General features: G+C 47.0%; 1 protein-coding gene across 2 annotated transcripts in view; it reads left to right on the top strand.

Annotated features, from left to right (window-relative positions):
• FOXN1 (forkhead box N1) overlaps positions 1-16429 on the top strand; it is a 122947-nt gene that overhangs the window by 57796 nt on the left and 48722 nt on the right. For both annotated transcript variants that reach the window (XM_030186024.1, XM_030186025.1), the window contains exon 4: positions 2716-3171. In XM_030186024.1, the coding sequence (XP_030041884.1) occupies positions 2716-3171 (456 nt within the window). The remainder of the gene's footprint in view (positions 1-2715; positions 3172-16429) is intronic.

Raw genomic sequence — 16429 nt, 5'->3', positions numbered from 1 at the left:
TCTGTCGTCATCTACTATGTTACTATGATTAGAAACACAGTGCACAAATTGTCATGCTTGACCACCTGCTGGCCAGTGCATAATTCCCCTTGAATGGCCCAACTGTTCATAAAATCTACTTTGACGTACATTGTCAAGCTGTGGACATATGGCAGCTTTGTAGAAATCATGATTTCTGATTTATTAACACTTGATATACTGCCTAATCCTCAGTGGTCTAAGACTCTAACAGGCTTATTTTCGAAAGAGAAGGGCGCCCATCTTTTGACACAAATCGCAAGGTAGGCGTCCTTCTCACAGGATCGCCCAAATAGGCATAATCGAAAGCCGATTTTGGGCGTCCTCAACTGCTTTCCGTCGTGGGGACGACCAAAGTTCACGGGACGTGTTGGAGGCATAGGGAAGGCGGGACTGGGGCGTGCCTAACACATGGGCATCCTCGACCGATAATGGAAAAAGAAGGGCATCCCTGACGAACACTTGGACGACTTTACCTGGTCCTTTTTTTCTTACGACCAGCCACAAAAATGTGCCCTAATTGACCAGATGACCACCGGAGGGAATCGGGGATGACCTCCCCTTACTCCCCCAGTGGTCACTAACCCTCTCCCACCCTAAAAAAAATTTATTTTAAATATTTTTTCCAGCCTCTATGCCAGCCTCAAATATCATACCCAGCTCCATGACAGCAGTATGCAGGTCCCTGGAGCAGTTTTAGTGGGTGCAGTGCACTTTAGGCAGGAGGACCCAGGCCCATCCCCCCCCTACCTGTTACACTTGTGGTGGTAAATATGAGCCCTTGAAAACCCACCAGAAACCCACTGTACCCATATGTAGGTGCCCCCCTTCACCCATAAGGGCTATGGTAGTGGTGTACAGTTGTGGGGAGTGGGTTTGGGGGGGCGGTTGGGGGGCTTAGCACACAAGGTAAGGGAGCTATGCACCTGGGAGCAATTTCTGAAGTCCACTGCAGTGCCCCCTAGGATGCCCGGTTGGTGTCCTGGCATGTCAGCGGGACCAGTGCACTACGAATGCTGGCTCCTCCCACGACCAAAGGGTTTGGATTTGGTCGTTTCTGAGATGGGCGTCCTCGGTTTCCATCTCTAAGGACGACCATCTCTAACAGCGACCTAAATTTCGCTATTTGGGCGTCCCCGACCGTATTATCGAAACGAAAGATGGACGCTCATCTTGTTGCGATAATACGGGTTTCCCTGCCCCTTCGCTGGGACATCCTGCGAGGACGTCCTCAGGAATACTTGGGCGCCCCTTTTGATTATGCCCCTCCATGTGGTTTACAACATATGAAATAGAAAACAAAATACTTAAAAATCATAGGGGTCCTTTTACTAAGCTTACCACAGCTTAAAATGGCTTCCCACGGGACTGCTCAGGCGCATACTACAAAATATTTTTACATTTTTGTTGGAGGAGGTGTGTCTGGGGGTGGAGAGTAAGTGTTCCTGTTCTAATCAGTTAGCATGTCTGCATTACCATGCAATAATTGGTTAGCACAGGATTACTGCGTGAGCCCCTACTGCCTACAAAATAGGTGTCGGTAAATGCTCATGCAGTAATTCTTTTTAATGGCTGTGCACTAATGGCAATATTATCACCTGTACAAAAGAAAAGATCCTCTGTACTGTAAACTGTAAACCATAGGAAAAAATCTTAAAGACCAGTGAAAATGAAAAAGTGCTATAGAGTGTTATAATTGGGAGAATGAGACTCCACAGCTAAGTATTTAAACTCTTTTTTTTTTTTTTAACAAGTTTGTGTCTGTTCAGCTTCTAATTTTGAGATCATGTTGATCAGGTAGGTTTTTTTTTTTTTTTGCCAATGATGAAGAAGTCCTGTTCTGTCACCTGTTTAACTGGGAGCTTCTTGAGGCTTTTTCCTCCCTGTTTTTCATTTTCACTGCTCTTTGAGGTTTTTTCCTATTGCTTACAGTTTAGAGTAGAGAGGATTTTTTTTTCTTCTGTATGGTTTGACATTTTTTTTATTCTCTTCCCCATTTGTTTTGTAGTTTGTATCTAAATATTATCACCTGGCCATTAATAGACAAAATAGAAAATCTACTTCCTAGTATCACCCATTATCCTTTCCTTAGGGCATGTTTTACTAAGGTGCGCTAAATGTTAGAGACGCCCATAGGAATGCATTGGTGACTCTAAAGCGAAGATACTTACCTGTAGCAGGTATTCTCCGAGGACAGCAGGCTGATAGTTCTGACATGTGGGTCGACGTCCACGTCGGGCCGACACTGACGTCGACCCACATGTGAGAACAAGCAGCCTGCTTGTCCTCGGAGAATGTTTAGCGCACCTACAATTTTAGCGCGCACCAAAAATGTGAGCATGCCTTAGTAAAAGACCCCCTTAATGTTTTCAGTCTGATGCATTACACTAATGGTCTCTAATGTTTCTCATACTGCACACTAACACTATCTGCTTTTGTCCACCTAGAATGTAAACCACATTGAACCCTGGAAAGGGGATATTAGCAGTATACAAGAATTGAATTGAATTTTCTGGCTACAGTAAAAATGGCCTTAGTGCACAGGAAAAAGCTGCATAAGGGCACATTAAGGCCACTTTTTACCACAGCTTAGTAAAAGGACCCCATAAGTAACCAAAGTAAATTCTCTTTGTTTCCTTTTGTTGTCTCATTCCAAATAAACTACTATAATCCTATTTCAATGTTTGCAATTTACAGGACAATGCCAGCTCCCACTGTCAATCGAATGGTTCCAACAGTGGAAACGAGAGGGAGAATTCAGATTCTATGAGCCCAGGTCCATCTTCTCCACAGCAGGATCAGATCCAAGGAAGGATCCCAATCAACCAGGTTATGCCCTCGGGCAAGAGCAAGACTTCTGCTAGTGAAAAACTCAGAAGGTATAGCTGCGATGAGTCCAGTAGATTCATCAAAAACAACAGGATCCCATTCCATCCATACGAGAGACACTTCTCAGAGACCCATCATTCGTTACTTGCCACTGAATGTTCATTGAAAAATATGGGAAGTATGGAAAATTTTGAGATGTTGGCATCTACAGACCTCGATGAATCTGAGCTGTTCACACATGTTCCTGAGCTTTCCACAGAGCCACCATGGTGCAGGTCTCTACACCATATCACCACGAACCACAATCATGACACCCAAATAATGGTGAGTCACTTTAAGTCTCCTGGCACTGTGTTTATGTTATGGCACCAGTACTTCCTCTGACTTTGGGTGTTACCTGGCCCCTTTCTCTCTCTTGGTGTTTTGTGTTACTTTAAAGCAAGGTTATAACTAGGGGTGGCCTAGAATAACAGCTGCCCGGAATTCAAAATCGCGTGTGGATAATAAAATGACTGAAATGCAAGCATGGGCCAGCAACTGGTGTACATTCAGGAAGGGTGTCTCTCTCTTCCTATCATCTGGGTTGAGGGGATAAGGTCTGGAGATCATAATTAAGAGAGATCAGAAATCAGAGTGGGGGCAGGGATGCAAATACACAGATCTGACCCAGACCCCAATCTGCCTAGTTATAACTGCTTTAAGGAAACTTACAGAAGGACCTTTTCCCAGAGTCTAGGGTGAACTGCACAAATCTTGGATCTTCTTCCAGGTTTCTACATTAGGAGTTTATAAAGGCATTCCAAAGTACCGCTTTGGGGCAGTGTTGTAGCCACAAGTGGGCCTGGGTGGGCAGTGGCAGCACACATCATTAGTGTAGCTGGAGGGGATCCCCAGGCCCTGCCAGCTGATGAGTCCTCTCTAGAGTTTCCTTCCCTGTCAGTCTCATCCCTGGAGCAGTCAGTAGCACATTTTCAGCTACCAACACTGGCAGCCCCCCCCCCCAGCGCATGCTCAGTTCAATTGGCACCCCCTCGTATGTGTGCATTGGGCATGCTGGTTGAACTGAGCATGTGCGGGAGCCTAGAGTGGGGCAGTGCTGGTGTCGGCGACTGCAAATGGGCTGCTAACAGTCATGAGGATGAGACTGCTTGGGATTCTTCAGCTGGCGGGGCCTGGGAATCCCCACCAGCCAAGGTATTTATATTTAATGTGGCGTGGGGGGGGCGAGGGGTAGTAGCAAGCAGAGAAGAAATGCAGGTCATGCCCATCCGGTTCACTCCCTGGCCCACCCAATAACTGAGGTCTGGCTTTGGGGGAAGTTATCAACCTAGTCTACTATTAAGATGTGTTATTTTACTGTTAACCCTACTTATTAGTAACTAAGTCTTTGCATAAAATGGGATCTGTACTAAAATAACACAAGTTAGTGGTAAAATAACATGTCTTAACGATAGCCCACATTGATAACTACACCGTCAATATCCAATCTAGAATTCTTCCTCATCTGGGTAAGTGCTGTCTTCATTCCAATGCAGTCAGTGTGTGAAAACCATGACTTATTCAAAACTTGCACTAGGTAGTTTCAGGGATGGAATAAATAGAAACAGAGAAGCTGAGGGCAGATAAAGACCTCTAAGATTACCTCATCTACCCTTTATACTGAAATACCACTGACTTTACTTAGCTCCAACTTACCCTTGTTTTCCCTGAGGATCTTCAGTGTTTTGTCTCGGCCTTTCTTGAATTCCAACACAGTAAAGCACTGTCGATCCAGGAAGGTCAGGAATGGGGCCATTTCTGATAATGGGAGTTTTAGTAGATGGATCAGGGCTTGTGGCCTATAATTTTTCCCCTAAAGTAATTTACAGTTAGTGAACCTTCGGATAAACTGTACTCCACTGTAGTGTTTATGGGAAACTAAACCACTGACCTCTCTTTGAAGAAATATTTCTTTCTAGTCCTGGAAGTAGTGGGGGATGCTTAAACCAGGCTGTGACAAATTTTCTTTGAAGCTAGGAGCCAGCCAGCACATTATATCCCTATCAACTTCTAAGCAGGTTGTAGATATAAACAAAAATGACACTTTGAAGTGGCCTAGTGGTTAGGGCGGTGGACTTTGGTCCTGAGGAACTGAGTTTGATTCCTGGCACAGGCAGCTCCTTGTGACTCTGGGCAAGTCACTTAACCCTCTATTGCCCGCTGCATTGAGCCTGCCATGAGTGGGAAAGCGCGGGGTACAATTGTAACAAAAAATAAAAATATATACTAATGCTAGAAGCCTAAACAACAAGATAGGAGAGTTAGAGTATGTAGCACTAAATAATAAGGTAGACATCTCAGAGAACTGGTGGAAGGAGGACAACCAATGGGACACTGTGATACCAAGATATAAATTATATCACAATGAAAAAATTAGGACCCAATATTCAGCATGTGAAGGCAGATTTTAGAAAGGATGTACTAATAGGAATTGAAATGTGCAGGTCAGGACACGTCAAGTTCTGCTAGTATTTTAGAACAGGATCTGCCAACGTGGAGCCTGTTCTAAAATACATCAGGGATTGGATGTTTAGACACCACTTGCATGTGGTCGGAGCCTCCATTTCATAAGCATAAATGTCTAAAATATCAACGACAACATAAGAGCAAGAAGGCTGTCCTAAGTTAACCAGGTAGCTATCTGGATACTGCCACTGATTGGCAGTACCAGGGTAACTCCTGTTGACGTGCTGGTATCTAGAAAGTTGCCGACACTGAATCTCCAGGCACAACTCAGCCAGCAGCAGCCAGCATTTAATAAAGCGCTGACATCGCCAGCTGAATATTCAGTTTCCACCTCTTCCTCTCCTCAAAGCGTCTATTAAGACTGTTTTCCCATTCTGTTTCTATAAAAAAAAAGAGAGGTGAATAAATCAAGGGCCCAATATTCAGTCCATGATGGTAAGCAGTTTATAAGCCCCTGAACCCCCTATGCTTCTCCCATGGCCACGCTCCCTTTGGAGTTGCTCACTATGAAGTTTCGGTGTGCCAATTAAGTGCTTGATAACACCAGTTATTGATTGTCACCACCTAATTAGCTAATTAGTTTACAAATTTGCACGCCCATCTTTGGGCAACCTATACAGAAGCCGGCAGTAAGTGCAAGCTAATTATTTAAAGACACAGGATAATGAACTTGTAAGCTCATATCCCCCTATGTATCAAAGTGCATTAGCTTTCTCATGGCCACATAGTTGTGAAGGGGGGAGGGAAAGCTAGCACGCTGGCAGGCCAAGATTTCCCATTATGCCTTTGGGCTCCTACCTAGGGGTGCTGATGTGAAAAAGGCATCTTCTCTACCACACCATACCCATCTCTCTTAAGCACCTTTCAGCCCTACCAGCATCCTCATTAAAGACAAGGAAGTGTTCTTGCAGCATTGGAGTACTGTAGAATCACCATTGGCCCACTCTTGCCCCTTTTAAGGTGGTGCTGCTGCTAAGGTTGAGTAGTGCTTAAGAGAGAGGTCCACCTTACAGAGCAGAAAGTATCCCTTTCATTACAGTGTTTACTGGGGAGGAATCCCCTCTCTTACCAGCACAGCTCTAGGAAATACCTCCCTCCCCTGTTTCCCCAGACAAGGAACACAAAGTTATTCAGCCCTGCATGGTGACCCTTCATAACAAAACAAAGCGTCTTAGATCTTGGTCTCCCACCACCCCCACACCACAAAATCCAGTTTTCTGTCCCTCTCCCCTCTCCCAACCCGTCTAAAGCTTGCTAATAGATGTTCAATATTTTCACATGTATGCGATCTAGGCTGTAAAAAATCATAATCTGAAATGGCCTCGTTCCTGACCTTCCCGGATCAACAGTGCTTTACTGCATTGGAATTCAAAAAAGACTGAGGCAAACATTGAAGAACCTTTAGTTGTGGGGAAACAAGGGTAAGTTGGAAACCGAGTAAAGTCTGTGGTATTTCAGTATGAAGGACAGATGAGCTAATCCTAGAGGTTTTTTTTATCTGCCCTCAGTTTCTCCCTCCCCCGTTACTGTCTGTGCAGATTTGAAATGAGTCCTGATTGAACTCTAGATCCAGTCTTAGGCTTACCCCACTGCAATAAAGTCTTGATTTTCTTAGGGACTGCAGTAAAGAATTCAGAACAGCAAATTCCTGCATGCAGTGAGGTAAACCCAGCACTGGATCAACATATCAAAGAACATCTATAACCAGTTGGCAACTCTAGAATTAGTCTATAGTCTCTGCCTTTTTCAGCTCTGTATTATAGCTGTTTCCCACCCTTTGCCTAGTGATATGCTTTCATTTACAAACAACGTGACAATATAAATAGTAACATACATAGTAACATTGTAGATGACGGCAGAAAAAGACCTGCACGGTCCATCCAGTCTGCCCAACAAGATAAACTCATGTGTATACCTTACCTTGATTTGTACCTGCCTTTTCAGGGCACAGACTGTACAAGTCTGCCCAGCAGTATTTCCCGCCTCCCAACCACCAGTCCCGCCTCCCATCTCCGGCTCTGGCACAGACCATATAAGTCTGCCCTCCACTATCCTCGCCTCCCAACCACCAACCCCTCTCCCCTCTTCCTCCACCTGCTCCGCCACCCAATAGCATTTGTCATCTAATTTGTGTCATTTTGTGTCTGCAAAACCACACAATATTCCATTATGTGATCGGGTGAGGGGGGGAGTTGTATATCATAGTTATAAAACAAAATTTCATTAGGTCCAGACTTGTGCATGCCACTCACGACTCACCCAATCTGTATACAAAATGCGTCTCAATTCCCCAGACCCCCTAAAGCTCCCCACCCCAAACCAGCAGCCACCCATACCTGTTCCTGGCTCTGAATCCAGCATTGGTCATACAGTGCTACATTAGCTGTGCAGGTTAAATTTAAAGCAGACAGTAGGGCAACGAGAGTGCTGTTTGACTCTGGGAAAGACTATGTTCTTCTCTCTCAGGCCTAGCCTGGATCTGTCTCTCATTCTGTCTGCAATAGTCTGTACACCCGAGAATTCCCAGGGGTTAAAAAAAGATTAATTCTAATCCCTATCAGAAGCAGGAAAGGGGGATGCAGTTAAGGACCAACATCAAGGAAAAGTGAATCCAGAGCGAACAAAGTAAAACCATGGGCTACAGGAGTCTGCCTTCACTTTATTGTGCTTTTCCTAATTATGGGAGCCCTATTGTGTCCCTCATTCATTAAAAAACCATGTAAGCTGTTCCTTGTTGGGTTTTTTTCTTAGTTCTAGCTAGCTGGTGGCTGATTATTTTAATCTTTTCAGCAGAAAAAAAGAGGGAAATATTAGATATTAAAACATTCAAGATTAAAAATAAAAATAGTATAAATATTCAGATTTCAATTGAACCACCAAATGATAGCAATAAGAACCATTCATGCACTAAAACTCATATAAATCATTAAACTATTATAAGGGAATAAAAAGAAACTATAACTAACAACTTATTCTCATCTGAAAAAGCTAAAAACTAACCACCAACATTCAGCCCACGACATTCAGTGTTTTTAAAGCCGCCGACAGCTGTGGGCAGAATTAAACCTAAATATTAAATGCTGGGCCTAATCCAGGGATCAGCATTGAATATCCAGGTCATGTGCAGCCACAGGAAATGACCGGGTGCCAGTCAATATTCAGACTGGTGCCCAGATAACTAAGCAGATAAGGTTTTGCTGTCCTCACTGTATCCAGGCATTTACCTGGTTAGTACACTAAAAGCCGCTGCTAACTAGATAAGTTTTTGCTTTGCCCCTATTCAGCCATCGAACCACCCAAGCACTAACCAGATAATGCCTTGCGGGTCACACCTGATATTCAGTGGCACTGTCTGGTTAAAGGGTCCTTTTATTAAGGTGCGCTGAAAAATGGCCTGCGCTATTGTAGATGCGGGTATTGGACAAACGGAGGTCCATTTTTCAGTGCACCTGCAAAAAAAGGTCCCTTTTTTTGGCCGAAAATGGACGTGCGGCAAAATAAAAATTGGCACGTGTCCATTTTGGGCCTGAGACCTTACCACCACCCACTGACTTAGTGGTAAGGTCTCATGCATTAACTGAGTGGTAATCATCTGTGCGCGTACAATGCCAATTACCGCCCAGTTAGCGCCACACACCAGAAAATAAAATATATTTTCCGGCCCGCATAAGAAATGAAATTACCACCTGAGCCATGCGGTAGCTCCGAATTGGCACACATTGGACACGTGGAGGGGCATAATCGAACGTCGCCGGCGAAATAGTTCGCCGGTGATCTATTTTGGCGGCAGCGCAACAGCTGGATGGAACTGTATTATCGAAAAAGATGGCCGGCCATCTTTTTTTTCAATAATACGGTTTAGCCCGGCCAAATGCCAGAGTTCACCGGGTTTGAGATTGCCGGTTTTGTTTTTCAGCGATAATGGAACAAAATGCCGGCCATCTCAAACTCGGCAAAATCCAAGGCATTTGGTCATGGAAGGAGCCAGCATTTGTAGTGCACTGGTCCCCCTCACATGCCAGGACACCAACCGAGCACTCTAGGGGGCACTTCTAAAAATTTTTTTAAAATACACAAATAGCGAGATCACGTGATGCAGTGAGAGGAGACAGACGTGTTTTGCCTCCTGCTCGAGGGCCCTAATTCTCATCCTTTGACATCGCCATTGAAAATCCCCACTTAACCTGCAGTTTTGGCTTGGTAGTGAAGTGGTGGGTCTTATGGACAAATACCTTACTCCAAAAAACAGGATGACCGCAAAATCAGCAAAAAAAGGGTCAGAACGCTCCAGAGCTGCCGAAGACAAAATGGCGGACCAAGGGCAGGCCCCGCAGCTTACCTGCACGGAAGCAGCAATTACGGAACTTACCAAAGCGGTAGTGCTTGCCCTGGAACCGCGACTGCAACAGCTGTCGGAGCAGTTGGCTGGGATCTCCCAAATAACGGCAGAATTAACCAGGAGAACCGGTGAATTGGAGTGCCGAGTGTCTGATATAGAGGATGGCGCCCAGGGGAACGGAGTAGAGCTGACGCGCTTGCGGGAGCTGGTGGCGGACCAACAAACGAAGTTAGAGGATCTCGAAAACAGGTCCCGCCGGGATAATCTCCGATTACTGGGTATTCCTGAAGCAGTGCCCGAAAGATCTCTGCGTCGGGTCTTGGAACGCTGGATGAGCCCGATGGTAACGCGGGAAGAGGAGCCCGACCCAGTGAAGCTTGAGCGCGCACATCGATTAGGAGCGGTTCGAACCGGAGAGGGACGCCCGAGAATAGTGATAGTCAAGTTCCTTAACTCGGCCCAGAAAGAGGCATTTCTCCAACACTACCGACTACACAAGGAAGAGGTTGCCTATGAGGGAGTACAAGTGCGGGTATATCAAGATTATTCGGCGGCGCTGGCGGCAAAGCGCCGCCAGTACTCTGAAGTCTGTTCTCGATTGATTGAGAGGAAATATAAATTTCAAGTTCGCTATCCCGCAGTGTTGAAAGTGTGGCATAATGGCCAGTGGCGCACCCACGACACACCAGGGAGTGCGATGGCCTGGCTCAATGGAGTTCCTGAGCAGCACGCGGCAGAAGAGCAAGTTGGGTGAGGCCGAGATAGTGGTGAGAGCCCGTGGAGGAATAAGCTACCCTGAAGAGTTGGTGATAAAAGGGTCAGACGTCTGACTAGACCAGATTTAATCATGCCTGTGCATGTGTTTGTGTTCATGTTGTTACACCATGGTTTCTAAGACTGGACTGTTTGTGGGGCGGAGGGGGGTGGGGACCTGAGGTAACGGGCAGTAAGCAAGGCCGAGAGCGAGTTTGAGCCCTTTGGGTCCTTGCCCCCTTACCCTCGCCCTTCCCCAGTTGATATTAAACTCCTGGAAGAGAATAACAGGCTTTTCCCTTTATTAAGCATTTACCCCTTTGTTGTACAAGGTTTTTTGAAAAGTCAAACAAAAGAAATATGTGAATTAAAACATGTGCCTGCTAATGTTTGGTTATGTAATATGGGTTTGGAAATGTGGTGGGTGGTTTATGGAAGGGTGTCAAGCAGTAGGGCGGAAGAGCCTTACTATGGAAGACGGAGGGAAGAGCGGTGGGATAATGCCAGGGAGTTGGTAAGGTGTGAATAGGTAATAGGAGAAGGGAGCGTTAGGTACAAAATGTATGTGGGATAGACATATAAGAGAGGATGGGGCTTCTCTAGGTGTCATTGCGTGATTACAGACAGGCTTCTCTATGGAAGTATGGAGAAGAATGGAACTGGGAGTGGGAGGGGGAAGGGAGGGAGGGGGGGGAGTTCAGAGGGAGGGAGGGGGGTCAGGTATAGGGGGTCACATGATGTCCAATGGAGGATGGTATACTGATGAGTGTGTCGCTGGGGTGGGAACGGTTTCCTGGGAGATTTCTGGGGTTGCGGACTTCTGGGCGAGGGCTGGGCGCCTGGGAGTCTCCAACTCTATAAGTGAATGGATCTTGATAAAGGCAATGAGTAGAGATCCTGGATAAGTTACCGGTGCCACGATTAATTTCCTGGAATGTGTGTGGTATCACCTCCCCTATTAAACGTACAAAAATATTAACGGCTCTCCAGCGTCACAATGTCTCTCTGGCCTGTTTACAAGAGACCAAACTCTCTGATGCAGAGCATCTAAAGTTAAAACAGCGATGGGTGGGGGACTGCTTCTTTGCATCAGCCAGGGGGAAAAAGGGGGGGGGTGGCTGTGTTGATACATAAAAGCTTACAATGCCATGCGCAAGTGGTGGAAAGTGATAGGAATGGGCGTTATATTTTGTTGCGAATGAATGTCATGGGGCAAGATTTTTATCTTTTAAATGTTTATGGCCCTAACGTGTACGATCATTCGTTCCTCCAGCGCCTGGTGCGCCTAGGAATACAACATGCGGAGGTGCCTTTGGTGGTAGTGGGTGATTTCAACCAGGTGCTGGATGCGCGACAGGATCGCTCGAGCCCAAATGTGGGGACGGTGATGAGAGCAGGGAAGGGCTTGCCTTATTTATGTCAAGCTTTGAATTTGGTGGACCCGTGGCGGTTGTGCAACCCCAACGTGCGTGATTACACGCATTTGTCACGGGCACATGGCACGTGGTCCAGACTGGATTATATCTTGGTGTCTGCCCCTATTTTCTCGCAAGTAGTAAAGTCGGAGATTGGCCCGATGGAGGTTTCGGACCACGCACTCATTTGGGTAGACATAGATTTTGGAGAGGCGCGGTTGAGACGACGGTTGTGGCGATTCCCCTCTTATCTGGTGGAAGATGAGAATTTTAAGGATTACCTCCAGAAAAAATGGTCTTTGTTTGCAGATGCGAATGCCTGCCATACTTCTGATGCGAGATTATATTGGGAAACAGCTAAGGCTGTGTTACGCGGGGACATTATAGCATACATGTGTGCGAGGTCTAGGCGTCTCTCGCAGGGACTGGTCCGGTTGGAGAGGGTATATCAAGAGGCCAAACGGATTCATATGGCAACTCCCTCGGCACAGACTAGAGAGCAGATGCTGTCGGCCTTGGTGGCTTTAAACGCCCTAATCCATGAACGTACGAAAAAACATCTGTTCTATCGTTCTTTTAGATTTCATCGGTTTGGGAATAAATCAGGTAGATTGCTGGCACGGCTTGTCAAAACCTGGGGGGGTAATCGTTTTGTGTCGTCATTAATGGGCCCTAACGGACGGAGGGAAACTCAGACCTCAAAGATAGCGCAGCTGTTCCATGATTATTATGCGGCTTTGTATGCGTCGCCGTGCCCACAGGAGGGGCCCGCCATGAGTGATTACCTTGAGAATTCGGGAATTCCCCGTCTTTCGGATTCGGTTGTTGCTCAATTGAATGCGCCTATAAAGGGCAATGAGATTCAGAGAGTGGTCAAGACACTAAGGAGAGGTACGGCGCCGGGGCCAGACGGATACTCGGTCGAGTTCTTTCAGTGTATGTTCCCACAAGTTGCCATCCCGCTGCTCGATTTTTTTGAAGCTTCGTTGCAACAGGGCTCATTTCCTGGGTTTTCAAACGACGCTCTAATCTCGCTGATTCCTAAACCAGGCAAACCGGCGGACCTGCCTGGCTCCTATAGACCGATTTCCCTGATAAACGTCGACCTAAAAATTCTGGCCAGAGTCTTAGCAGACAGATTAGCATTACATATGCCTTCGCTGATTGGAGAAGGGCAGGTGGGGTTTGTCAGGGGGCGCCACTCTTCTGTGAATGTGAGGAAGGTGTGCCTGGCCATTGCACGGAGCCATGTGGTTAACGAGCCGCTGCTTTTGGTCAGCCTAGATGCCGAAAAGGCATTCGATAAAGTGCGTTGGAACTATATGTTTGCGGTGCTTGACCATATTGGGATTACTGGATGGTTTCGGAAGGCAGTAGAGGTGCTTTATGAAAAGCCAAGAGGGTCTTTGGTGGTAAATGGAACATGTACAGCCCCTTTTGAAGTGTCCTGTGGTACTAGGCAGGGATGCCCCCTGTCCCCTTTATTGTTTCTTTTATACCTGGAGCCTTTATTGCGGTACATCCAGAGCAATGTGGACGTTGCAGGGGTGAATTTTTCAACAATCCCACTGAAAACACTAGCGTTTGCAGATGATATTTTGGTGACCCTGACACAGCCCAGGCAGTCGATCCCGGCCCTTCTCGGGGAAATAGAAGAGTTTAGTTATTTCTCTGGTTTTACTCTTAACCTACAAAAGTCAGCAGCATTCCCGATACAGGATCATATACGGACCGGGTGGGAGGGAGAGTTTCCGCTATCTTGGACGTCGGGTCCATTAAAGTACTTAGGGGTGTGGATACCAAGAGACCTAACACAGCTCTACGAACTGAACGTCGAGCCTCTGCGGGTCACTACGAGGACCTCTCTGGGGGTGTGGCAATCGTTGCCGCTGTCGAGCCTAGGAAGAGTGGCACTGTATAATATGGTGTTGGTGCCCAAGTGGACTTATATCTTGCAAACGGTACCTATATTGCTCACAAGCAAGGATGAAAGACTAGTGACTCGATTGGTGACGCGCTGTATTTGGCAGGGGAAGCGGTCCAGGATGGCGGCAGCGCAGTTATATCGACCTAGAGGCCAGGGGGGTTGGGGCTTATTAAATGTCAAGTTATTGTCTGTTGCCGGGAATATGAGGCACATATCTGACTGGCTTAGAGGCACGAACCACTTCACCCTTTTGGGGGAAGAACAGCGTCTATTGCAACCGATACATTTTAGCGCGTGGCTACACGCACGGCCGTGTGAACATAATGTACCTGAGCCTTATGCAGCCTTGTTATTACCATTGCGACGGGCCTGGAGGTGGGTGTGTCGCCTTTATGGGCTCTCGTCGAGGTATTCACCCTTGTTACCGTTACAGGGTAACCCTGATTTCCCACCGGGCACGAGTTCAGCTCAATTTGTGGCCTGGAGAGCTAGAGGGGCGCATTACTTGCATCAGTTTTATTCAGAAGATGGTGAAAAGAAGACGTTGGGAGCTTGGCGGGTGGAATTTGGTAGGGGGGCGGGAGACTTCTTAGCTTGGCATCAGCTTTGCCATTATGTCCGGTCAATCCCCCCTGACTCCTTGAAATTAGAGGTGTGGACAAAGCTCTTGGAGGTGTTTGCCCTAGATGCACAATTGGCAGTCCCCCTAAAGTACTATCACGCGCGACTGAGAGAGCAGTTGGGTGAGGTAGATTATGAAAAATTAGCAACCCATTGGAATAACGAGTTAACCCTGAGACTTCGGGGGGAACAATTAAAGACTTGTGTGTTGAACATTCCCAAGGTGACAGAAAATGTGACGCTGAGAGAAACCCTCTACAAATTTGTAATGCGCATGTATTTTTCTCCGCATAGGGCAATGAGGGCGGCAATGCGGACAGATGACAATTGTGCGAAGTGTGCCTACTCCCCGGCGGGCCTCGGGCACATGTTTTGGCAGTGCCCGTGTGTCCTGGATTTTTGGAGGCGGGTGGCCAGATATGTGTCGGTTATTTGGGGAGTGAACTGGAAGCCCCATGCCGCGCAATTATTTGATCTCTTCAAACTGCAGACGCCAGGAGTAGTGGGGCTTAAACCCTTTTTGAAGAGAGCTACTCTCATGGGTAAGAAGGTTATACTTCATCAATGGATAGTAGCAGAACCCCCAACTTTCCAGCAGTGGAAGTCCAGGATGATTTCCCTGTGTGCGTTGGAGCGCAGGGGGGTGGGGGACCTGGCCTCGCCTAGAGGTGATGCTTTCTGTAGACGGTGGGCACCCTTCTGGGATTCTTTGACCCCAGTGGCACGCAGCAGGATTTTGAATTGCTGATTGGCACATCAAGGTGACTCCCTAGGGGGGGAGGGGGGGGGAGAAAGAGGGGTTGGGGGGAGTACACGGGGAGGGATTAAAGGGGAGAGGACTCGGCTTATGTATTTAGAAAGTGGAGGGGCAGGGGGTTATAAATAGACGTCTTGAGGGAGCAGAACACCCTGTCATTGAGAACTGTTTACTGGGGCAGGAATATGACGTATTGTGATGTAATGACCATAACTGCCCCGTCATTGACGGCTATGGCTGAGTCCAAATCAACACAGAATCAAATTGAAGATAACACAGAAGATCCCTGTTAGAGGAAACAACATTGCGCAAGGGGCCATAAGAGCCAAGGCCCTTTGCGGTGAGTTACGTGGAGGGGTGTATTTCTTCAGTTACCCCAACAGCGTGCACAACCCTCCAACCTGACTGTGGGGGAAAGTTGGAGGAGGGTGGGAGGGGAGGGGGTGGGAGGTGGAGGGGATAAAAGATAAAACTATTAGACGATTCTGTTAGCGCAATTGAAAAGTTGTGTGATCTGTTGGAATTTAATTGAACAGCTGTACAAGTGATGTTATTAATAATAAAAAAGATTTAAAATAAAATACACAAATAGCTCCCAGGTGCATAGCTCCCTTACCTTGGGTGCTGAGCCCCCCAAATCCCCCCCAAACCCACTCCCCACAACTCTACACCATTACCATAGCCCTTATGGGTGAAGGGGGGTACCTACATGTGGGTACAGTGGGTTTTGGGGGGGGTTTGGAGGGCTCAACACTTAGCACCACAAGTGTAACAGGTAGGGGGGGGATGGACCTGGGTCTGCCTGCCTGAAGTGCACTGCACCCATTAAAAACTGCTCCAGGGACTTGCATACTGCTGTCAGGGAGCTGGGTATGACATTTGAGGCTGGCATACAGGCTGGTAAAAAAAAAAGATTTTTATTTGTATTTGTTTAGTGTGGGAGGGGGTTGGTGACCACTGGGGTACTACAGGGAGGTCATCCCCCATTTCCCCCGGTGGTCATCTGGTCAGTTGGGGTACCTTTTTGAGGCTTGGTTGTGAAAATAAAAGGACCAAGTAAACCCGGAGAAATACTGATTAACGTTGCTTTTTTTCCCCATTATCGGCGAAAGCCAGCCATCTGGTAGCCACACCCATGCCCGCCCATGTCCTGCCTTTGCTACACCACCGACACGCCCCCTTGAACTTTCGCTGGCACGGCGACGGGAAAGCGGCGATGCTGTCAAAAAAGCTGCTTTCGATTATACCGATTTTGCCGCTTTTGA

The sequence above is a fragment of the Microcaecilia unicolor genome, chromosome 13, assembly GCF_901765095.1.
Source record: "Microcaecilia unicolor chromosome 13, aMicUni1.1, whole genome shotgun sequence".
NCBI classification, from domain to species: Eukaryota; Metazoa; Chordata; class Amphibia; order Gymnophiona; family Siphonopidae; genus Microcaecilia; species Microcaecilia unicolor.
Note: the sequence above shows the minus strand (reverse complement) of the source record. Positions and strands in the feature narration are given on the sequence as shown.